The sequence below is a fragment of the Medicago sativa genome, chromosome 1 (assembly GCF_051527215.1).
Source record: "Medicago sativa cultivar Bolivia chromosome 1, Bolivia_mono, whole genome shotgun sequence".
NCBI lineage: Eukaryota > Viridiplantae > Streptophyta > Magnoliopsida > Fabales > Fabaceae > Medicago > Medicago sativa.
The window spans coordinates 94,787,652-94,811,827 of record NC_140749.1 but is presented as its reverse complement, the minus strand read 5'-3'; the positions used below and the strand labels follow the sequence as shown (position 1 = coordinate 94,811,827).

Sequence of the window (24,176 nt, the reverse complement as noted above, 5' to 3'; positions counted from 1 at the left end):
GAATGGATGTCTAAAATAGATGAACAAGAAAGAACGGAATCCTAATGTTCGTTATCAACCATTATTGTCATAAAGACGAAATGAACACATTATGTAATAAATGTAAAGAATAACAATATTAGTTTTTGACAGAATAACACAATATAGATAGAATGGGTTGAGGTAAATATACCAGGAAAACAAATATAATAAGGAGAAATCGAATGTTCAAGATATAAAGAATAAATGTAGTACAAGTAAATCCACATTGATATCCAAAAGCTCATACGAATCCATTTTCTATGCTCTATCAAAATCTTCAGCAACGGAAAGCATTGGTTTGTTCACCAGCTCACGATGCCCATAATTCATGCCTGCCTTTATGAAACCTTTTAAAGAAATACTTTCTGCGGAAAGGTATCCCAGAAAGGCAGCAAAATATTTTTTTTTACTTTATTACGACTTTAAACTGTGCGGACCATAGCTATGAGATATCACCAAAAAACATTCTTCGAAAATTCCTGCAATAATATGCACACATATAAAAAACCAGTGGCCTACTCAAGGTATACAATGGGTCATAAATCATTAGAAAGTGGGGTATTCAAAAAGTGCGTGATATTTCTTCTGCACTGAACAAAAGGAACTGCTTAGGCTATAAATACTAAAAATCATTTAGCATGTTAACATAATATCTTGTTAAATATATAAAAATAGATAACCAGGATTTCGTCAAAGCAACTTAATTCAAATAAAAAGAAGGAAAAAAAAATTACAGTAGGTTGATCTAGGTGGGGAGAAGTGGCTGTCTCTCATCGTGTCCCACTCGATGACTGGCCTGGAAATGTGCATATTAATCACAAAAACAAGGGCAATCAGTTAAACGCATAAGAGACACCCGAAAAATAAAACAATCTATAATGACAATTTGTACCTCTTCATTTGCTCCAGCTGCCATATTTAAAAACGAATCCTTTGACCTGAAATTAACACAAGGAATTGTTATTGTAGAGGAAGAAGGAAAAGGGTTTCTTTCAGAAGTTTTCATGTCATATATATACAGAATATCCAACAACTAAAACTCTTAGAAACATCAATATGTAAAAGAATTGTTTTCTTTCTTACTCCTCACATCGATCATGTGGTTAGTCAACATGTCATAAAGTCGGGCTATCAAATATATAAACCATAATTTTCTGGGGGCCCAAAATTAAGTAGACGCATATGTCAATGATAACATTTTAAATGAACAAAAAGAAAAAAATTGAGATCAGTAATGCAATTAGTTATCACCTTTGCTTCTCCTGAACATCATGCAGTTCCAGTGCACCATTCTGTTCATCTCTGACTTTTGACAATGGCGAAAAAAACTGAAGAGGAAATGCACAGTGTTATAACAAAATGGTATGACTAAACTGTCCCCCCCACCCCACTTGGGGAAAAAACAAACAAGTGGATTATTTTTTACAGTATCATCAACCAGAATCTTTCGAATTCCATTTACCTGGTGCATTGAGATGAATACGATAGAAATGCCAATAAGAAAGTTCATTGTTAATTTATGTCCAAATAGTACTGCAGATGCTATGCCCGTAAAGATTGTGGCAACTGTTGATGAATACTTCTTCAAAATTGTATCTGCAACATATTGAATAGGTTATTGAGAGAAGAGGAAAATAACATGGCCATCTACAATATAGAAGGCAATGCGATGGAAAAAATATAAATATGAAAGAAAAAGAAAATGTGAATCTGAATTATTGACCTGCATATTTGAAGAAGAAAGAGGATAATATCCCTTGTGCAGCATTGTTTGCAATCAATAACATGGTGGCTTTTGAATGGCCTTCAAGGATATCAAAGCTGCTGGGACCTGGAACATTTGAATCCACATTATTAAATATTTTAATAATTTGAGCATCAGAAAAAAGAAATGTATACACCGCCGGTGAAAACTGAAAAGCGTGGAATAACTTTTTTATCAATAGATGACTCGGTGTACAGAATTAAACCATCTAATAAAAAATTTAGTTTATATGAATCCCTTGGAAGTTGTGTGTATAGAAAAGACTCTTTGCAGCCTTGCTACGAAAACACATCGATTTATGACATTGATTTGTCTGTGTTGGTAGGGGGGGTAACTCATGTGGTTGAGGTAAGGGATTAAAGAAGTTAAAGATCCAAGACAAGGGAGAAAAAATTCACATAATAATTAACATATTAACATTTGTCATTAAAAAAAAGAAGCAAATTCCTGATTTTGGGCATTCTATTGTTTTAGTTCATGAGTAAAATGGATTAAAATTGAATTTAAGAGTTCATCTTTTAAGGGATTCATTTTGTTACCTTTGAAAATAGCAGTCACAACTATTCCGAGAAAATTGAACATAGCTCCATACCCATACAAGAATAAGTTCTGCAAATAAAAAAAATAGAGAATTAGCATCTATAATATAAATATTAAAGCAGTTAAAAGTGTCCTAGCAGTCTGGCACCACTAAAGTACAGTTCTTGAAACTACCCATTTATTTTTATTTTACTTCACTTTTGACTTCCAGGATATAAAGATGATTCTTCTAGTTAGTTTCAGTTGTCAGGCATAACTATTAGTTTCAGTCTCTTAAGTACCGTCCATTACAATTAAATCATGTTAGTTGCTTTTCAGAGACATAGTGACCAAGGTTATATTTCCATTGATACATTTCTCTCTTATACAATGTAAGAGAGAGTGTCTCCAGACATGGGCATGCACGTGGGCACAAACTGGACCTAATTAAATTGTTGACCAAAATACATGAAAAGGCATAACTGGAACAAATTAATATAGTAGTCTGTCCAACATTATAAGGACATGATAATTTAAATTCCTTGCAGAAACATGATTTTGAACTCGTTCAAACAATTTCAGGACTTAATAAAAATGTGATCCATTTATGATTTTTTTTTTCTTTTCAATTTTGCATACTTCACCTGCAGATATATGCTTGTATCATACTGGCTCTTCAAAGCATATTCATTATAAACAGAGGCCATCGATGGAACAGTGACCTGCAAAATAATTCAAAAGTTTAAGTAAAGCAAATAAAAAAGAATCTTTATAGTTGAATATGTACTGATTGCATAATAATACTAATCAATATACGGAAGGAACAAATAACAAACATCACTTACGAAAATAAACGTATATAGATATGCACCCATTGTGACAGGAAGACCTAAAGCTGTAGTTCCCTCGGGTAAAGATCGTAGCTGATTAACACTTATACCAATGAGCAAGAGAGCAAGAGCTTCCCACTGTAGAAAAGAATAAACCAATTTTTCAGCTAGATTAAAGGCATAGAAGCAATTAAGATTTATGTGAGGATTTCAATTTGTTAAACTCGGTAGTACAGAGCCAAATATGGCCAGTGTACCTCTTAAATCCCTTATCCTATATACATGACGGATCTTATGCACTGACCTGAATGATAGAAAAACGGCGCTTCATAACCACCTTTAACAAAAGTGCTATTACTAAAACCTGCAACAAGCACAGTCAACAGCCAACCATTAAAAACAGGTTCAACTTCAGCAAACTATCAAGTGAAGAATATTTCCAATTGTCCCAAGGAACCATTGTAAGAAAACAGCATAAAAGAATAAAAATTAAAGGAGAAAAGGAAGTAAGAAGAAAATTTTGGTAAAACAATGGCTCAAAATTGAAGAAGTATCCATCAGCTGTCACAAGCTATATCATATGCAATGCCTAAGCAAGCCATTATTTGGCTAGCGAAAAAACTGAAATTAATCATACAGCACAGTGAGCGAGAAATTACCTTCAAATTGCTTAACATCTTCACAGTAGCAGGATTAAAATATAGCTGCATGAAATGTGAAATCAACCCATAAGTTACGTCAGTGAAACCCAGCCAAGTCAACATATCATGCATCACTATAAGGTTATCAATAAATAAGACTCATGAATAATCCTAATACTCTAACAAGCATAAAAGGATATATATGGGATAATTGTATATTATATACCTGCATGACAAACTTGAGATAGTTGTTTATAGCATAAAGAAATGCTGGAACGGCGAGAAGGACATTGTTGCGAGCTGCCTACAAGAGATGAAGGATGAATATGAAGAAGGTTGAATCTAGCTAGTGTTATGGAATTGTTAAAGATAAATAAATGATAGTAGAGTAGAGTAGAGTGTCACCTACCTGCATGAATGTAGAAATAGAGAGAAGAGGTTTCTCCCCAACCTTTTGATTCCTAGCCTGGAGAAGAAGCATAACAATAGCAAAGAAAACCTTGGTAATCTCAGTTAAAAAATTAACACTGATGGGGCTGAAATTGAATTTGCCATCGACTTTGGACATATAGACTAGAATAGGCTGGAAACCAACAAGCATACAATCACCACCAACCAACAAGATGTTAAGAACACGTTGTTTAGAAGTAATCCTATTTTTATGGCGATCATAAGCCCTTGATACAGTTTTTGATGATGCAGCAGCGGGTGATACCAATTTTGAATGACAGACACTGCATTCTATCATCCCATTATTCGTTGGTATTTGCATCCTATCCTATTAATGAACTCGATCTGCAACATCAATGAAAATTAATAAAAAAGAAAATAGAATAGAGATCCATTGAATAAGATAGATATGCAGAGATGTGAGAGAGATCTTGGAAATCACCGACAAAGAGAAACCTACCTAGATCGAGTCCAACTGGAGCATTGACGGTTGTTTGTGATCTGGAACGAGCTGCCGGAACTCAATTCAGATTTGAGGTTCCGAGGAATTCTTTTCTTTGGTTCAATCTAATCAACGGAAACTGAAATTGAATGATTTTCAGATATGCTGCGATGCCAGACAAGACAAGAGAAAGAAAGCAAGAGTATTGTATTTTTATTTTTTTTGTAAGAGCGACGATATGATATGTTATGTTATGCTATGTTAAGTTAAATATTTTTTTTATATATTTTATTATTTGGTTGATCGATCGCTTTGAACTCACACAATATTTGTTATGTGTTTGTGTGGAAAAGAAAGAAAAAGGAAAAGGAAAGAAAATTAATAATATTGTGAGTGATGACACGTGATGGACCAATGAGGTGCGAGAAATGAAATGAAATGAAACAAAGTAAAGTGGAGTCAAACCAAACTGGAATGAATAATCTTCTGTCTAATCCATACATACATTTGGTGAGACTCAACTCACACATACAATGCTTTGGTTCGTTCCGTTGGTGGAATACAATCATCGCTCACTTCATTATCATTATCATTATCATTAACATAACACATTAAATTAAATTAAATTACCCATTTTATTTTTCAGCTTACACGTTTCTTTCACTTCACTTTGCAGTCTTCTTCTGAGGCGTGGGGTGCATGCACCAAATATTCTAATTTACTTTACCTCGCTTATAATGGAATGCGAGTGATTTATATACCAAAACTTATCATCATCACAATATTCTTCTTCTTCTAAAAATGCCCACACTTTCCATCACTCTTTACATTTACTATTACTATTGCTATTACATTTACTATTACTATTGTTTACTCATCTTTCTTTCTACGGAAATATTAACGAGTGCCCCGAGGCACTCTTTAAGATCTTAGAATAATAAATTTTTTATGAAAACTTGTGTATTTAATACATTGGAAATTGAACTGTTTGACTTTTTTTTAAAAATAACTTCTTAATTTAGCATGCCTAAAGAGTGCCCCGGGGGCACTCGTTAACAAGACCCTTCTTTATATAATAACAATATCTTTACTGTTTAATCTTTACTCTTACTGTTTACTCATTTTTTACATTAAACCACCCATCTTTTACCTAAATTTTAATTTCAAACAAATTATTTATTTTCACTCAAAATGAACCAAAGTTCCATCCACTAGTATTATAAATTTGTATACATGTTCATTGATTCATATACAGTAAAAAATGTTCTCAATACCACAATTAATGCCCTATGCAATAGCAACAATGTCTAAGACTTCTTGTTCAAAACAATGTCTAAGACTTAAATAAAACCTAAAAAAAGACCATGCTCATTTTCATGGATTACATATATCTCGTTAAAAGTCATTGTAATATAATTTAGATGTTATCTTCATAAATTTAAGATATAATTTATCTTTTTAATGAATAATCGAGACTTTTAAGAGCATGGGTAGTTTAAATTCACATTTTAAAGCCTAAAGTATTAAAAAATAACTAACTTAATATGGGGGAAAAACGGTTGATATCTTTAAATCCAGTTTTAAATTTGGGAATGGTAAATGAGATGTATCTCTCTGATATGATAACTAACTTAATTATAGTTGTATCTGGAACGTTGTTCCTTACGTCCATGTTAATGAGACTCGCTTTTATCGTAGGATATATACATTTAGGGTAATTGGTTGTTCAACTCTTTAACTTCATAAATTTCGGACAATCTCAAGTTACATATCCAAATCATTTTTATTGACAATGACTCACTAGACATTCTCATACGAGGACATTCAAATTCTAGATCTTATTCAAACAAGGCAAGTTATCGTTGATTTTCTTAAGATTATGTTATATCATCTTCCTTATCTCATCCACATGGGTGGATCTAGATATAAGACGAAGATTCCAGAGAATATTAAACATTTTTGTCGTCTAATTACGTGTGAGAGTCTTTCCAAGAATGATTTTCGTCCTTGACATCATTTGACTTCTTACTCAAATAGTAAAAGGTGACATGCACCTATGGAGAATTTGATTAATCTTTTTAGATATCGCCTTTTGTCTGTAACTATTTGGGATGTTGTTCTCTTCCATACAAGAAATTTCATGTCAACCACATAATTTCTAGATTGGTTTTTTAACCTGCTACATATTCCATGGAATTATGTTTATAGTCACTTGTTGGATCATCTGGTTGACTTGAATTGATATGGTGTTCAACAATGGTAAATGATTTATCATGAAGATCGGGCTATGGCGGCATCTTACGCAACAACAATGGCGACTAGTTACTCGGGTTCTCTACTGCCTTATGTGTTGAACCTCATGCAATTTTAAATGGTATCAAAACTGCTCAAGCAAAAGGATTTGAAAATATTATCATCAAATCAAACTCCACTTTAGCAATTGATTTCACTTCCAATGGAACTTCTCAACTCCACCTCTTTTCGCATGGGGGATTGAAACATGTCTTTTCAACAATAAAAAAGGGTCTTGCTAACAAGTGCCCTAAGAGCATTGTTTAAGGAACCCACAAAAAGAAATTATGTCTTGAAAATACAAGTCAAATACATGTTAGAGTCATAACCGTACAATTTCCAATGCAAAAGTTGCTACTTTTAGATGCTTAAACAATGCCCTTAGGGCACCTGTTAGCATTTTTCATAAAAAAATGGCGATTATTTGTTGTAAGAAAAATTTAATTATTTTTCTGTAGTTCTACTTGAATATTGGATCTGACCGTCCGAGTGTCTACGACCTATTAATCCTGTGCAAGGTACACAAATTACGAACTTTTATGGCATATTAAGACAATTTTCTCCTTACTTTTCAACAATTGTAAGAAAACAAATTTGAGAAACTAGTACTCCCTCCGTCCCGGAATATCTAACCCATTTTCTAAAAAAAAGTGTCCCAAAATAATTGAGTCATTTCAATTTTCAATACAACTTTCATCATTTCCAATACAATATAACTCTAATTAATATTACTTTCATCATTCCCAATACAATATATCCACTTTCCCCTTTATTTATACATTTTTCTTATTCTGTGTGAAAAACCAAACTGGCTCAGATAAAACGGGACGGAGGGAGTATCTGTTTAGTTTTGAACAAGTCAAACGCAAAAGACACCCTTTTTCTAGAGAACAAAATATACCTTTTTAGTGATTATTATCAGTATTATTATACATATACATGTTACTATTATACATTAGTGATAAAATTAAACATAAATATTCTAAAAGAATAGTACATTCTGCAGTTTACAGCCAGATATTATCTTTCATGGTACTATGTTGTCTTCAAGTTGACCGGTACAATAATTTTGAGAATGCGTCTACACAAATAAAGGAGGATTAGATTAAAGAATTGGGAAAAATTCAAACATCAAAGAAGGAAGCTAAACCAAGAAATAACACAAGACAACTCACATGCAATCTTTGGAAGAAAATGCAAAAATTCAACACTACAGTAGAGAACAGTGTTCTAAAACCATGTAAAGAATTGCTCTTTACCATTGTACTAAAGCATTTTTACGTTAGAGTTGAGAAGAATAAATAAAATCTTGATCGTTGGGTTTGACCCATGAACATCAAAATTATAACATAAATCAAGCGACTTCTGAAATAGTCGCAAGTATAAATTGTTATATGACTGTTAAAACTTTCAAACTTGACTATTTAAGTAATGGTTACATGTCAAGATTTACCCCTCATTCAGAACTTCATAGTATCATCACATCCAATGTTCAAATACTCTTTCAGAAAGATAAAACTTTCAATCTTGACGATTTAAGCATGGTCACGTGTCAAGATTTACCCCTCATAAAAACCTTGATAGTATCATCACATCTAATGTGGAAATTTTCTTTTTCAGGAGGGTTAGTTACGGCTGAATCTTTAACAATGATCTAAACAACTCATGCAAGTTCCAGCTACAATTATCTTTCAATTAATCTAAACAACTCATGCAAGTTCCAGCTACAATTATCTTTCAATTAAACTGTAAGAAGCTAGCGAACATTCAATAGTGCAAGATCTGCAAAATAGGGTTAGCAGGTTCGTACCAAACCAAGAGCTTCTCTTGCAATCCCGTGACTGTCCTCACTGCAAACTTTACCAAAGAGAAACATAAGGTGCTTTCTTTGTTCTAGTTTCAAGTGTTTCTCTAGACCCCGACTAACCATCTCCATTTCAGGCTGCAAGGAGACACCCCAAATAAGTACAATTAGAGAGCAACAAGTCAATTCATAAATCATAAATCAGCAGACAAGGTAAGCACAAAAGTCCCTCTACCTACTCATCCAAAACAACATCTAATGCTTATCTCTATGGAGTGGCCATTTCAAACATGTATAGCAATCGAGCAGATTAGTTGCACTTTTTAACTTTTTTTTTTTATCCCAATGTGTTTTGTTCTCTATACTACAGAGGATTTCTTATCCGTCACTTCCCCGAAATTTCAAACGTTTTCTTTCTAAAAAAAGTTCTTTTCTACTACAAAAGCAAAAATTAAATTGAGAAACTTTAATGAGTGGTTATATAGATGGTACGTTTGTCCTTATCTAAATTTCCCCACAAAGTATTTTCTCCTCATTTATGCATAAAGAATTATTAATTACGAGTGAATTTACGTTTACCGGAGTGAAAGACAAATCATTAAAATATCTAAAATGGATAAATATGACTATCCAAATATCTAATAGCCAAGAACACTGACATAAATGGTAACTCCGTTGTTAATAATAAAGGATAACTATGAGGAGACAACTGCAACCAAATCCTATCATACCGAGTAAGGAATAAAGAGAACAGCAAATAAATATTCATATAAGAAAAGTGGGAAGATTTAATAGAAAAAGTAGTTGCAAATTATTGTTTAAGGAACAGACCGAAGATTCCTCGGGAGGAAATATCCGTAGAAGAAGGCATATCTTTGACAGTTCTCCTAAAGCATCAACATGTTTGCCTTGCATTTCCAATGCCTATAATTGAAAAAACCAAAAACCCATGAATTTTAATGGAGTATTCACGTGGGATTCACATGAACTTCCTAGAAAAAGAGTTATCGGAGGCATAAAATTCAAGCATTTAAGTTACACACTTTCAGGTGCTCATTCTTAAGAACCCTGATCAATTTAGAGAGCTTACAATTGGCAAGACATAAACTAGCACCCATCTAGTTCTTTCATTTGAGTGACCATCATAGAAAATATAACCTTGAAAATATTCATATTTAACAGAATGATGTTACAGTTATACAACATTTAAGAAAGATTTAGGACATATTTCGAGTAACAGAAACAAATACAGATAGCCAACAGTATTCCGAGTGAAAATATAACTGCCTTTAGAATGCTAGTAGTTACAGTAATACAATCTAGTAGAAACCCAAAGGCTAAAAGACAGATTACCAGATCATAAGATTAAGAGTAAGAAAATTACCCAAGCCTGCAAAAGACAAGAGCGTGTGCGGGCAGCTATAGCTGCAGACACAATTGTTGCGGCACGAACATTTTCAAGGCCAATGTTTTCAGCAAACCCAGCAAGGAATTGTTGAGAATCCTCGCCATTAATATGAACTGAAGTAGAGTAAGTTGGTGCACTGAATATAAACAAAATAATCATTAAAACAGAAGTATACAGTATGATTAACAGCTGCTACCTAGCAGTAAAGAAAGGGACACAGACGCAGGACTATGAAGATCACACCTGCTGCAAGCATCTAAAACAAAATTAACTGATGCTCGATACAAGGAGTCCCGAATAGTTGTAGGTTCAACAGACACTTGCACACCAGAATTTCTGCATAATTGACGTAACTGTTCATGTGCACAGCCAAAAAAACTTTCACATCAGTAAAAGAATACAAGTCCATTTATTATAGAAAATGATTTATTATCTGCACACTTCAATAAAAGAATCAGAAACTATCTGTATTGTATTAAACTTTAATTATTCAATGCTCATTAACTAGACAAATGCTTAACATGCATTCTATATCTACACAAAACCACGGTAGCACGTATCTTTATGCCAATTAGTATATTTATTAAAAGGAATTAAGTTTTGGTGTTTATTAGCTATGCAGTTGCACTAACTCAGGCAGGTAGCACATTATCTTCTATGCTGTAGCTGTGGTAGAGTATAGTAAAGGACCAAAGGGCGTGAAAGATATCTCAGATAAGCAATATGAAGCTGAGCAATGTAAAAACTAATACTAATTTTGTTTGTTTTTTCAATAGCTAATTAATCTAAGGATGAAGTAAATGAATGGGGAAAAAGACTAACTTGAATGATATCATGGTCGGATATGTCTTTTGCGGCCATTCTACTGTCGATAATTGCTGGAAATGAAGTGAGTAAGTTGCAACTTGAATTAAAGGATGAGAAAACAGTAGATAAATCATGAGAGTGAGAAGATTATACTTACCTATAATACAACACAAGAAAGAAAGAAAGTGCATAAATAAACTCATAATAACAATTGAGTTAGTAAATGAATGACATGAGAGTTGAAAGTAAGAGGAAAGCATTAGTTTAGTATCTAAAGTATGAATCTCTCATCTGAATTGCATCGCTTATGAAAATTTCTCATGTTAGTTGGTAACATAACATATCTAAGAGAGTAAATTGGAGGAAGAATGATAGTTAGAAACTAAATTGATCCTTCAGTCAATCAACATCAAAGTAAACATGAGGAGTAAATGAATGAATGAATGAATGAAGGGAGTAAGTAAGAAAGACAGACCTCGAACGAGTCTGTAAGCATCCCTCTTGTATTCATCTTGTTCATTTAGGTCCATATCAAAAGCATTGGCATTGGGATTATTAATAGTTGGCCACCATTTGGGCAATTTCCTTTGAGACACAATTTCCTTAATATTATTATTATTATTCTTCAAAGACCGCTTAATTGACGGCGCAGAGGTGGTGCTGTGAATGGGGGGACTCAATCCAACAACCACCTCTTTTCCACCAAGACTCCTGTCTCTCCGCACCATAATAATACCCTTATTATTGTTATTGTAGGTAGATGCGTTTCGACGCCATGACGCAAACCTAGAAACCAATTCAAACAATACCCTCAAAACAGAAAAGGCAATGATGGTTAAAACAGCTGAAGTTCCTATGAAGTGCAAGGTGGAAGGACGACATGAAATGATGACTCTTTTGTTATGGTCAAGAGTGAATAGGGTCTGTAAATCGCGGTATGCCTCTTTGCCGGATGAAACGAATTGACGAATATTGGAATGAAAGGAAGGGAAGATTGTGAGGTCTATGACGGTTTCGAGCTTGGGTTCAGAGAAGGTGGTGATGATGGTGGTAGGGTCAGAGAGTTTGAGTTTATTGTGGCGTTTGGTGCGGCGGCGACTGCGACGTACAAAGGAAGAAGCGGAGACGAGGCGGGATAAGCATGGTTGTGGAAATGGAAGAGTGAAAGAAGAAGAAGAAAACATTTAGAGAGATATCAAATCACTCTAAATGTGTCGTGTACTTTCTGTGCCAACTAACAAAGCCTCCTCCATTACATACATAGCATAAGAAAGAACAAGCAAGCAAGATATACCGGCCTCAATTTTGTCTTATTTCTCTCCAAAATCATTCATCCATTTCTCTTTTTATTTTCTTTTATTTAAATTTAAAACACTAATCAAATTTTATATTACATTATATTATATATTACTAGCGAGCGAAAAGACGGACACTTTTCCGCTCTTTTTATTGCGCTAACGTTTGAAAATTATTAACGGTTTTTTTTTTATGAAGTTTTGATTTTGATTAAAACTAAAAATATAAATGTTTGTTGTTTTTAAGTTATAACAAATCAAACTAATCATGATTATTTATTTCAATGACACCAACAATATAAAAAAAAATATAATCTAATTTTTTTTAATGACACGAACAACAATCTTTATTATAGAAAAAATTGTTTAAGGGTATAATTCGGATAATGAAAAAGTAAGTATAAAATATACTCATCTAGTTTGTTACACTTTTTTAATAATAAAGGAAAAAAATTCATACATAAATATATTCATATTGTGTTTGTTATATTTTTTTTAATATTTAAATCTATTCTTATCTATTTGTTAGTTATCTGTATTCAAAATTGAGAGCATTTTCGAAAAGAAAAAGTCAACCCAGAAAAATTGAAAGATGTTTTTTTTATTTTATTTATAGTATAGAAACACGAACAATCAATCATACATAACACAAAGAGACCTAACATCACAAGGTTACAAAGAAAGGAAGAAAAAAAAAACTGAAGATGGCTCAAGTCAACTTCAAGGACACTCAAAACACTATGGCTCAGTAACTACGACTAAAACAATTGTTTGTAAAAAAGAGTAATAATTATTGAGCCAGCTTTACTTGCATGTAATAATTCATTTGCATTTTAACTACTTTACAATGGTGAATTTTTTTAATCAATAGTTTATATAACAATTCAAATTCTATTTATGAATTATTATTATTATTATTATTATTATTATTATTATTATTATCTTATATTAAATTTTCACTGTCAATTCAATAGTCTATATTTAATCAATAATTTCATTGTCAAATTTTCGTATGTATAGTGTTCAAGCGCACCCACAAAGAGACAGCTTGTGCCAATAATATATAACTTTTGAGAGACAGCTTGTGCCAATAATATACAAGTTTTGGTATAAGTGTCTTTTTGTATGTGCCTAAAGAGTAAACACTATATTTGGTCATGTTAGCGAAGCAAAGACTAATCATTCGAGATATTAGGATCAATTTTAAGGGGTTCATATCTTCCAATTGTCATTCCATTTGCACCAGTAATGGATCAAACACATGAATTGTCAAATACTTATCATTATCAATTGTGCCGCGCCTGATATGTTGCTATTGTCAAGTACTTAAATTGTAAAGCAATAATGACTTGTTCAAAATACTAAAGAATAACATAACAATGCATTTAAAAATTCTTACAACCATACATTAGACATTATGCATCATCTGAAAATATATAACCATACATGTTCTTGCCTCCATACCAATTCTAAAACATAAATTGTCATTAAGTTGCAAACTGGGAATTCAATTTTCAGATTGTCCAAAATATCTCCCCGAAATTGTAGCCAATATATTCAACATTACAACCTCATCATCCAGTTCAGCTTTACCAGCACGGATGCTAGCACACTTCCGCAGCAGACTCCGGAGTGCAGCACAAGTGTCTGCATCTAGTGGAGCATCTACTGCTGCACAGAGAGCAAAAAGCCACATGCAATCAATTCTTGTGATGGTGTTTTCAGGCTCTAGCAAACGAATTCGTTTCAGCAACATTGAGACTCGGGCTACAGAGTCCATCCCTAGGATTGTTGAAAGCAGGGGAGTGGAACAGCTGCTACTAGTTTGATCCACGGATGTTTTCAATACAGGATTCTCCGGAGGCACGGTGCTATCCTCATCTTTAGCAGTCAAGTTAGTAGGTTGATCAGCCTTACCAATGCTCGTGTTATTATGAAGTAGCACATCTCTGTTCATCACTCCAAAATTATTTCCAGGTAACTTTGAGGAAATAAGAGATTGTAGATTGCCAGAATGCGTGGCACTTGAACCTTCAATACGTGACAGATTCTGGAATAACAAAATTGGGAAACAAGGGTCAGTCCTCAGTATATACTATTAAACAAAAATCAGCACACTCCACTCCCAAAAGACAGAGATGAGTTCTAGAACACTATACCTCTCTTAGTACTGAAAATTCTGAAAGAAATATATCCTCCCATTGTTTCAATGGCAACAGATGCTCAGGACACTTGGCAATATCAGGAATCTGGGGCATATAAGCACTTTGCTCCTTGTTAAGTTTACTTCTATCAAGTTTGGATACCTTCACTTTAGGAATTTGATGTGCCTCCCACCTAGGCAAGTAAAGAGTTTAAGAAACGTGTTATTTCTACTACTAGGAAGGAAACAGTGAAGTTTTATCTACTCACCGTCATTTAACAAACCAGAATCCTAGATAAAGTTATCATGAAGAAAATAAAATTTTAAAGCATAAATTGATCAAAGGACCAGCAATTGGCAGCTGACAGTTACAACAATACCTGACACGCCTAAGATATTCCCATCCGTCTTCTGGTGGACCAGAATCAAAATTAGGTTCTCCGTCTACCTGAAACGCAGGCCTCTGGATGCTAGCATAATCATCCTCACTATCATCATCATCGTCATCATTTTCAATGCACTCTTCTGAAACTGAGCACCCATGCTTACTCATAAGACTATGAGTATAAGAAGGGTCAACATGGCTCACACTTCCACCAATTTCCATGAATTGTCGTTCATTATTCATATTTCCACAATACACTGCACCTGAAAGCAATAACAAGACTTTCAGCTTATGAAAATGGGTTGAAGCTGGAATAAAAATATAGTTCACAAACAAGCAATAACATGAAAACTCAATAATAATCAAGCAAAAAGTGTACTCATTCAAACACAATGTAGACAGGAAAAATGAACTTTTTATTGAAAAATGAACAATATACAAGTGTAAACAACAAAGCAATCCTCATGGGTGCTACTGTATGACCTAAGTAGTGTTTCAAATTTACAAAGAAGCCTACAACACATGGCTTTTCATGTACAGTGACTTTATACAAGTAGCTATGCAACTGAAATCAGTGCCTAAGTACAAAAAAGAAAGAAAAAAAATGGAACATAGTGAAGTAATGTTGCAGTTAGATGTTTTTCCAGGTTCCCTTTGCTGATTCATTCTTGAAAGTTCAATGGACAAAGACATTGACATATCTGCATCTTCCATTGGCAGCACCCACACCTGTCCAATTGAAAACATCAAATTGACACAATATGAGCTAACAAGCAGGAGACTGTTGGGCACACAAAAAAAAATCAGAGCAATTAAGTTTTACACAGTTTCATTACAAAGAAAAGAATGATCAAGATTCACGATTCTAGATAGGCTTAAATTAATAATACAAACACACACACATATGGAATCAAGAATTCAAAAGAATCGAATATGATTATGCAAGAAATAAGAAAGAAAGAAAGAAAAGAAAAGAGTACTAACCAGTGAGAATTGGTTTCTTGTTGGGAAGGAACGGAAGAGGAGTGTGACGGTGGTTGTTGTGAGCAGCGGCGGCAACGACCAATGTATCATACTCATCAGCAAAAGCAGATTGAAGCGCGGTGTAGATTGTTTTCCAGAATTTGTGCTGCTGAGAGACATTCACAAACCTCATAGACTCCATCATCTCGCGAGAGTACTTCTTCTTCTTCTTCATCATCATCATCTTGTCAGTGCTGCTACTTCCGGTGGTGTTGTTCTTCATCTTGGAAGGCTTTCTTCTTGGTTTGGGAATGCAATCGAGCAAAGCAGTTTCATCAATGACCTCAATGTTTGAAAACCCTAAGGAGTTAGGTTTGGGAGTAGCGATGGTGGTGAAAACAGATTCGAGTTCTTCCAAGAGACGTTTCTTCTTGCCTTCGAGTTGTTGTTGTTGTTGCTGAGCAGCAATCTTGTTGTTTCCGGTGACGGTGGCGGCATCATCATCATCATCATCAATTTGAATCTTGTTGACGACGAGTTCTTCTTCTTCTTCTTCTTCTTGTTGTTCGTTACACTTTGAAACGGTTAATTCAGCCATGAATGAATGATTACTCTTTCACTTCAACTTTCTCTTTCTAATCGTTGTGTTGTGTTGTGTTGTGTTGTAGTTCTAATAAAGAATGAGCGTTGGTTGATTCCCAATTTATAGTATAATTCTAGATAGATTCCATTCCACCCTAATGGGCCTAAAATCTAACTATAACCTCCATAGGCCCGCGCCCTTTTTTTTTAATTTATGTATTGCGGACATATTAAATATGATTAAATAAACAAAACTTATATCTCCAATCACCAACATATTATTTCACCCCAAAACCACTTTCAGCTCAAACAAAAAAAAACAAAAAAAATATTGTGTCCTTCAACTGAATATTTTTTTTTTTGGATAAAAACGATTTTTTCTCAGCTTAAATCTGTATATTTTGTAAATCATATACATTGTTTATGCAATGCTGAATTTGTGTAAGAGAATAAAGAGCATTAAACTACATGTTAAACACTTGATCAAAGATCAGTCTCATTGTTCGTTTAAAGAAACAAAACTTGTAATGAGATACTATAGACCCACTATAACACCAAATACCATAATTATGGTGGTCTCAAACCAAAAAGCAGAATGTTTAAACAATATAGTCTCTAAAATCTGTCAAATCATAAGTCTCTAAAATCTTGCCACATCGTCTATCAACTCAAAAAAAATGGTTCTTAAAATCAAACAATATAGTCTCTAAAATTTGTCAAATCATAATTCAATTCCTTGCATTAAAGAACTATAGTTGAATGTTAATTGGATGCAACATAAGACTATTTGAGTCAATATATACGTTGTTCACTAATTTTGTTGGATTTTTTCTAAAGAGAAATTTTGATGGAGATATCATATTGACTCTTTTATTTGAAGGACCAAATCATTTTACGTTTTGTTGAAGATATCTACTTGGCTACTTTATGTTTGAGTTTGTCCTCTAGACGCAATTTCTTAAAAATGAGATGGCAAACGAGTTGTAATAATCATGTGATTCATGTCATATATAATATAAAACATCAACCCACCTTTCAAAAGTGAAAATCCTTCAGCAAATCACTTTTTTTAATCGAAAGTTGCCTTCCAACACCGATTGGTCATATAATTAGGTTCATATACAATGTTGAACCGCCTTTCAAATATAGAGTATTAACAACTAGTGAGTGACAAATCAAAGATAGATATTATAAGTTCATTATAAACCGATCATGACTTCATCATCCTCCTAGTTAACATTTGTTGCACGTATTATTGGCCAAAAGAATAATTAAAAATATTTTCCTAAAAAAATTGTTCAGATAAATTTTAAGTGGGGATAGCTCCACTATTTTAAGCCAAAGGTTAAAGAAGTCGAGATTCACCGGTTAAGGATAAAAATATTAACCCAACTACTAATTACAAACTTTAGCCATATCAAAAACAAAGAAAAAACTCTAGACAATCTGCAACCATTTAAAAAAAAAAAAAAACACTTCTATTACAATTTTAACCAAGAATAAAGTATATATTGACTCAAATATAACCTAACTCGTTAAGACTCACTTCCATTACAAATTGTGAGTCTTGACGAGAACAAAGAAACCCAAAATGTTTGATCATAATAAATTTTATAAATTAATGAGATGATTAAAAATATAATAAAAGTGAAAAACCTGCTGAACACAGCATAAGAAGTCGAGCCCCCACCATAAAAAAATGTTTAAACTTTAGACTCGAGTAAGTGGCATAAGCATGCCACCAATCTGATGACTATATAAAATAACATCAAAACCATGCCGCGTAAGTGAACCCTAAAATACTTCGACTCTTCTAACACCATAGAGTCGGGAACATCATCAGCCACCTCTCTTTTCAAAAGTGATTGAACGTGTCCCTCCAATCCAAGTAAAGGTACGAAAATTACAACAACATACTACACAACCCAGTAAGATATGATAGAAAAGAACAGACAAACAAAAAGGTCCAACAAATATAAGTCTTTCAATCCAAGTATCATCAGCTCAGTCAACAAACAAATAAAGAATATGGGGGGGATTAGCGTTGAGTGACAAACAACATTTATCAAACAAACCACGCAACCCAGTCCCAATGTTGCAGTATGGCTCTATAATCCTCTGCACTAAAGTGCAATACCAGAAATACATGGAAATTAAAAATGACATGAAACCACCCAATCCAATCCTACACATCCAATCTCAAACAAAAGTAAAAATATATGTTATAAGTATTATTATTTGCAGTATTTGATAATATCTGACTCAAACTGTGCAGAAGATGCAGAAACAAAAGAGAAGTATTTTAACTTCAATTCATCTGCTTCAAGTTTCTGGTGCAGGAGCGGGAGCCTTCAGAAGTGGCTGGAGTGCTTTAACAACAATGCTCATATTGGGCCTAAACTCAGCTTCATACTGCACACAAAGTGCTGCTACAGCTGCAAGCTGCACAGTCAACGATATTCATTGTTACAACCAAGCTCAGAATAGAAGATCTAAGGATCATGAGTCTGTGCGCCTAAAGGGAGGGGGAGGGAGAGGGAGAGAGGCAGAAAATAGTTACCTTAGCAACTCCTTTTGGGGGATATTCTCCTTTCAGTTTTGGGTCCACGCATTGTTTCACTTTATCTTCACTTAGTCTTGGGGTAGCCTACAAAAATATCTCTGTCATTGAAATATCTACAGCAGGAACCCATTGGTAAATAACTGAAATGGGGCAGAGGTGAGGCATAAGTTTAAGAAGGTAAACTGACCCATGTGACAAGACTTTGCTGTCCTCGAGGCATGGTATGATCAACAGGTTTCCTACCTGTAAGGAGCTCAAGAAGAACAACACCAAAACTGTAAACATCACTTTTTTGAGTCAACTGCCCAGTCATGGCATATCTGCAAAGTTTGACAACAAAACATAAGCTAAGAACCAATAAACAAAGATACCAATTTAAAAGGAAATTAAAAAAGAAACATAAGCTGAGATGAGAAACAAAATATATTCTAAATTAAAACAGAAAAACTCAGCAGGGGAAAAGACACCAATACAGTTTTCGTAAAGTTCTAGTGAAATTGCATGCCTCCGTGACTGGATCCTAGAGCATATTACCAAAATGACATGAACCGTATAACCTAACAGCAACTATAAACAAAAAAGCTTCTTGTTCAACGACGTTTAGTTAGATTGATTGGGTATACTTCTCGGGAACATACATACTTAAATAACTGACAGTAAAGAACTAACTTCATACGGTAAATTGAATTAGACAACCAGATACAAGAGGTACTGTTTTGTATTTCCTACTTATCAATTGAATTAACTTCAATTGAAATTGAGGCATACACAGGGACTGCAAGGAAAAGGGCAACATCAGAAGCCACTAATGGTACTACTAAATCTCATTTGTTCTTCGTGACAAAAACATACCAGTCAACAGTCACTGCTTCATTATAAATTATAGCAGAAATATTTACACATTTGAATTCAATTAACTAACATTAACGTGAATTGAATAAAAGAGAAGTTGTGAAGGGAAACGTCGCTTACTAGATGACAATGATACTATAATAAAAATGACTCATGGTCAAATGATATTTAATAGACCTAAGGAATAAAACATGAATTGCAGTTGTATGTAAAAAGACAACACACACAGACAGCACTGAACAGTCTAAGCATTTTGAGAGAAAACAAAAAAATCTAAAAACACAGGACAGTGACATATTTATGAATTCTAAGGAAAAAATATACATATAGATATATAAAATCAAAGCTATAAGATTATGGAAGCTTACTCTGGAGCATGATACCCAAAGGTTCCCAATACACGGGTAGAATGAAGGCGTGCAGCCATGTCAGGGGCCTGATTAGAGAGGTTAAAATCAGCTACCTTAGCTTTGTAATCTTCAAAGATAAGCACATTGCTTGACCTGATATCCCTGTGTATGATTGATGGTTGAACTTTCTCATGTAAATATTCTAATCCCCTTGCTGCATCAACTGCAATTCTAACTCGCTGCATCCAGTTAAGAGTTGGCCCTGGTTGTGCCCCTTGAACTCCCTTTCTACCTGAAATGGAAAGTCGCCAAAATCATCAATGGAACTTCTTATATGAAATGTAAGTAAAGAAAGGATATGAAGCTACATACCGTGCAAAATGTCATGAAGAGAGCCCATAGTAGCAAACTCATATGCAAGTACACGGAGATTTCCTTCAACACAGTATCCATGCAACTCAACAAAATTTTCATTCTTCAATCTTGAGACCATGGAAACCTGAAATAGGAAACACTGAATGAGAAAGCTAAAAAACTAAAAGTAACCATGCAAGAACCAACACACTTCCCGTGTAAAAATAAAATAGTTTGTTTAGTTGATAGAAGAAAAATGCCTGGGTCAGAAACTCATTATTTGATTCGGGTTCAGTAGAAACGTCAAGCTTTTTCACAGCCACGGCCTTTCCATCGTTTAATGTTGCATAATACACCCTCCCATACGACCCTTCACCAATCAATGCCTTTGATCCAAAGTTGTCAGTTTTTTCCTTCAGCTCATCTAAGGATAATGCTGGAACTTCGATAGGTGGTGGTGCCTTTTGTGTTTCAGGTTTGACGGGTGCCGGAGCCCTTGAGCCTTTTGGGTTGCCTAAAGCAAATAAAATGCAAAATGTGAGGAATCTTTATCATGAAAGGACCTAGCCCATCCATCCATCTGATATACTGAACTATGAGGACGGTGAAATTTTGATCTCGGGATAGTTCAAGTTTTTGGAAGAAGAAGAAAAAAAATGTTCTATACATATAAGATAAAATGAAATATAAATGTTCAATCAACCAGCTTGTAGCTATAAACAGAAGGCATCAATATTGTCAATCGCAAATTGCGGAAAATAGCACTCTGTTCAAATTCCGCTATGTTACAATGCCATAGCGCCGCTAAAGTGCTGTTTGACAACACTTTGTCCTAAATAGAGTACCGCAGAACAATACCAATTTGTTTAAATTCAACTACACTTGAGAACAGTGGAAGGCATGCTGGTATATAAAAATTATATGAAATGCCTCACAATTAACAGTTCTGCTGATACTTTTGTGGTTTATTTTTGATTCTTTGTCAAGTAATAGACTACAGCTAGAAGAAGGAAAAACTCACCATCTCCATAACTTCTTGGGCTTTTCAGGTGTTCATTTTCATTTGATGGATAAGACTCTTCCACCTGACAAGTGCAGCATAGCCAACGACGCATCCTTGTACTCTTCCTTGGATATAAATCGTCCTTGTAAGTTGAGTTCCCCAGAACAAAGTAATCAGGAGGAGTCGTATGCGCCTGCATAATGTCACCAGACATATAAATATCCAAATTATAACGTTATTCGAAAATCAAACTGATCTCAAAACCCCTCAAATAGGTAAGATTAATGTATCTCTATAATAAATGTCCATTTCCCAAATAACGAATGAATCATTGGCCGTTATTATATCATAAATCTTATTTATTGAAGGTAATAATTAATGGCTAATAAATCCAAATGGTAAAAGCCTCGCGCCGCAAATCCAAAAGTCGCGCCAAATCCTAGAATAACTATATGGAAGAAATAGTGCGAGACATGCACACACCCTATATTTTGGTATGATCTTTGACCACATACATAAACACAATATTGTTGTTTAAAAATTCATGCAATCTTTTGTAATTCTGAATCGGATTTACAAAAGTAGGTGAATTGCAGAATTATAATAAAATTTATTTGCAGGTAATAGGCCATGGAACATGAGATTGATTGATTGATTGATTGATGTTAAATAAATAGCCGATGAATCAATCAAGTTGTTGATTTAACAATACAATCAAGGAAATGCAACAGAAAAGAAAAGCAAAATAACATAAGAAATCGAAACTCCATTGATATTGATATGGAAAATACATACGAAACGACCAGGACGATGGTGATTGTCTGCGCGGTGGTCCATGAAATGAAACGAAGCACGAATCCAACCAAAAAAAGGATATGGCGAAATTGAAGCAAAATCGGATTCGGTAAAATGCAGAACACCCAAATAAGCCCAAAAATTGAAACAGAGAAAAGCAAATGGAAAAAAAAAAAAAAAGAATGAAAGAAATAATAGATAGAATGAATAACCAAAATTAGAAGCGAAATAATCGATAGAGAAAATTAGTACCTTGTACGCGCACTAGGGTTTCGTTTCGTTGAGAGAGAAAAGAGAATGAAGCTAAATAGAGAGAAAGCCAGGTCAGGTGTGTTTGTTGTGCGTTGTGCTTTTTGGATTTGCCCTTTTATATCATCATTCACTCACTCGGTCAACAAGACAACAACTCTACAAGCTACGCTGCCCAACACAACACCTATTCTTTATGTTAGTATGTACTAGCATGGAAACCCGTGTCAAGCACGGGCTAGAATTCCGTCAAACTTAAGAGATATATTGTGATGTAGCAAAAGTCAGTTAAAGTTCAACATTAGATGAAAGAGTGCAGGTTGAACATCAAAAGAGTGAAAAACTCATACTTAAGCCTTGAATTTTTGGATGAAACTGTAGTCTCATTTTCACTGTGTGGTTGCCCTTTCTCCGATGAGTTAATCCACATTATTGTTGGCTTCTCCATAAAGTCCAACTGTGGTATGATATCATGGTTCAACGTTGTAGGGGAGCGGGAGTGTTCTAGATGGTGGATCACGAACACGGAGAGTCTGACACTTAATGGAGAGATGTTAATGTGTTAAGTGTAAGTTAAAATTTCACATTGTATGCAAGAGTAGATGTGACCAACATGTAAATAATATGATCCATGCCGTAATGTCTTGAGACATTGGATGAAGGTGTGATGTTAAGCTCACTTGTGTGATTGCTCTTAGCCTAATGTGATCATACAACTCAATTTAGACTCTCACAGAAGTTCCAACGTTGTGATATTTTTATTTGTTAGTTTTTAAATGTCGTTTTGTTTAATTTTTTATCTTAAATGTCAAAAAATTATTCAACCTCTGTTATATCTAATTCATTCACTTTTGATCTTTGGTAAGATCTGACAATAGTAAAATGTATATGTGTTTTGTTGAGATAAAAAATACATACATGTTTATTAGAAATTTTAAATTGTCGTGGCATTTTTTTTAATGAGTCAAATATTTTGGTAAGATAATTACAGATTAATTCTTATCTCCTTCAATAAATGTATAATATTACCAGCAGTAACTCGTTGTATACTTTATTCTCATAGAGAAAAACAATCACTCCTTACTTGTTTCTCTTTTCATTTCTCTCGTGTTCAAATTCCTTTTTCGTCTTCTTTATTTTTCTAATATACTTTCTCATTTCTCATAAAATAAAGGAACAAAAACATTTCTCTATAAAACCACTACCAACCCACATTTTTTAACATGTTATGCCTCTGATCTTATTTGGCTCTCTCACCAGATCAGAAATACGGACTGTCTCACACATAATAGAGATATGTTTATGTGTCATGTGTGATTTAAACTTCTACCTTGGAAGCAAAATTATATATTGAGAAACATGAATGTGAGATGACCAATATACATAATGTCTTTCAGGTTTTGTGTGAAGATTTGGTGTCAATCTCATTTTTGGGGTTTCTCTTAGTCAAATGTGATGATCAATCCAATATAAGCTCGCTCAAAACTCCAAACACTATGATGAACTATTTTTTTTAGTTTTTGGATGTCATTAGTTTAATTTTATTATATTAAATATAAGTTTTTAGATGTTCACTCTCATGAAAGAAAAAAAATATCCAATCTCTACCATTTTAAATACTTTCACTTTTGGTCTTTGGTGGGATCTAGTAATAGAAAAATGT

General features: G+C 33.9%; 4 protein-coding genes across 7 annotated transcripts; all 4 read right to left on the bottom strand.

The window, feature by feature from the left end:
• Positions 1–64: 64 nt before the first annotated feature.
• LOC146959471 (CMP-sialic acid transporter 3-like) lies at positions 65–4,923 on the bottom strand. The gene is made up of 14 exons (XM_085741019.1): positions 4,687–4,923; positions 4,186–4,571; positions 4,003–4,080; positions 3,795–3,839; positions 3,440–3,499; positions 3,151–3,273; positions 2,950–3,027; positions 2,326–2,395; positions 1,745–1,852; positions 1,484–1,617; positions 1,273–1,349; positions 914–959; positions 756–817; positions 65–500 (listed from the first exon to the last, which is right to left on the bottom strand). The coding sequence occupies exons 2-13, from the start codon at positions 4,546–4,548 to the stop codon at positions 767–769; spliced, it is 1,233 nt and encodes a 410-aa protein (XP_085597145.1). The 5' UTR covers positions 4,549–4,571; positions 4,687–4,923; the 3' UTR covers positions 65–500; positions 756–766.
• A 2,915-nt stretch (positions 4,924–7,838) lies between these two features.
• Positions 7,839–12,241, bottom strand: LOC146959470 (phosphoribosylformylglycinamidine synthase). Of its 2 annotated transcripts, none has more exons than XM_085741389.1 (7): positions 11,455–12,241; positions 10,995–11,050; positions 10,369–10,525; positions 10,149–10,285; positions 9,596–9,688; positions 8,771–8,902; positions 7,839–8,041 (listed from the first exon to the last, which is right to left on the bottom strand). In XM_085741389.1, exons 1-7 carry the CDS (start codon positions 12,161–12,163, stop codon positions 7,988–7,990), a joined length of 1,338 nt encoding a protein of 445 aa, XP_085597515.1. In that variant the 5' UTR covers positions 12,164–12,241; the 3' UTR covers positions 7,839–7,987. The 2 variants fall into 2 exon arrangements, with proteins under 2 accessions (XP_085597515.1, XP_085597516.1); XM_085741390.1 differs by having other exon boundaries at positions 10,149–10,308; positions 10,416–10,525.
• A 1,382-nt stretch (positions 12,242–13,623) lies between these two features.
• LOC146959469 (uncharacterized) lies at positions 13,624–16,440 on the bottom strand. Its single transcript, XM_085741385.1, has 4 exons — positions 15,787–16,440; positions 14,798–15,065; positions 14,434–14,611; positions 13,624–14,324 (listed from the first exon to the last, which is right to left on the bottom strand). Exons 1-4 carry the CDS (start codon positions 16,361–16,363, stop codon positions 13,782–13,784), a joined length of 1,566 nt encoding a protein of 521 aa, XP_085597511.1. The 5' UTR covers positions 16,364–16,440; the 3' UTR covers positions 13,624–13,781.
• Positions 16,441–18,312: 1,872 nt separating this feature from the next.
• On the bottom strand, positions 18,313–22,589 carry LOC146959468 (protein CYTOSOLIC ABA RECEPTOR KINASE 6-like). 3 transcript variants are annotated; one of them, XM_085741388.1, is made up of 9 exons: positions 22,517–22,589; positions 22,265–22,290; positions 21,488–21,662; positions 20,727–20,980; positions 20,485–20,611; positions 20,131–20,404; positions 19,098–19,230; positions 18,908–18,994; positions 18,313–18,789 (listed from the first exon to the last, which is right to left on the bottom strand). In XM_085741388.1, the coding sequence occupies exons 3-9, from the start codon at positions 21,579–21,581 to the stop codon at positions 18,670–18,672; spliced, it is 1,089 nt and encodes a 362-aa protein (XP_085597514.1). In that variant the 5' UTR covers positions 21,582–21,662; positions 22,265–22,290; positions 22,517–22,589; the 3' UTR covers positions 18,313–18,669. The 3 variants fall into 3 exon arrangements, with proteins under 3 accessions (XP_085597514.1, XP_085597512.1, XP_085597513.1); XM_085741386.1 differs by having other exon boundaries at positions 22,265–22,589; XM_085741387.1 differs by lacking the exon at positions 22,265–22,290.
• Between the last annotated feature and the right edge of the window lie 1,587 nt (positions 22,590–24,176).

Coding starts and splice junctions, on each gene's coding strand:
- LOC146959471 (XM_085741019.1), bottom strand. CDS start 4,548: ATGCAAATACCAACGAATAATGGGATGATAGAATGCAGTGTCTGTCAT. Junction 1,853..2,325: donor TGTGACTGCTATTTTCAAAG/GTAACAAAATGA, acceptor CAAATGTTCCAG/GTCCCAGCAGCTTTGATATC. Junction 1,350..1,483: donor TATTCATCTCAATGCACCAG/GTAAATGGAATT, acceptor TTTCCTCTTCAG/TTTTTTTCGCCATTGTCAAA.
- LOC146959470 (XM_085741389.1), bottom strand. CDS start 12,163: ATGTTTTCTTCTTCTTCTTTCACTCTTCCATTTCCACAACCATGCTTA. Junction 9,689..10,148: donor CTTGTCTTTTGCAGGCTTGG/GTAATTTTCTTA, acceptor TTTCAATTATAG/GCATTGGAAATGCAAGGCAA. Junction 8,042..8,770: donor CAAGAGAAGCTCTTGGTTTG/GTACGAACCTGC, acceptor TTATTTGTGTAG/ACGCATTCTCAAAATTATTG.
- LOC146959469 (XM_085741385.1), bottom strand. CDS start 16,363: ATGGCTGAATTAACCGTTTCAAAGTGTAACGAACAACAAGAAGAAGAA. Junction 14,612..14,797: donor GAATATCTTAGGCGTGTCAG/GTATTGTTGTAA, acceptor TTACTTGCCTAG/GTGGGAGGCACATCAAATTC. Junction 14,325..14,433: donor AATTTTCAGTACTAAGAGAG/GTATAGTGTTCT, acceptor TTGTTATTCCAG/AATCTGTCACGTATTGAAGG.
- LOC146959468 (XM_085741386.1), bottom strand. CDS start 22,306: ATGGACCACCGCGCAGACAATCACCATCGTCCTGGTCGTTTC. Junction 20,405..20,484: donor TCTTCATGACATTTTGCACG/GTATGTAGCTTC, acceptor TTTCCATTTCAG/GTAGAAAGGGAGTTCAAGGG. Junction 18,995..19,097: donor AGCAAAGTCTTGTCACATGG/GTCAGTTTACCT, acceptor ATATTTTTGTAG/GCTACCCCAAGACTAAGTGA.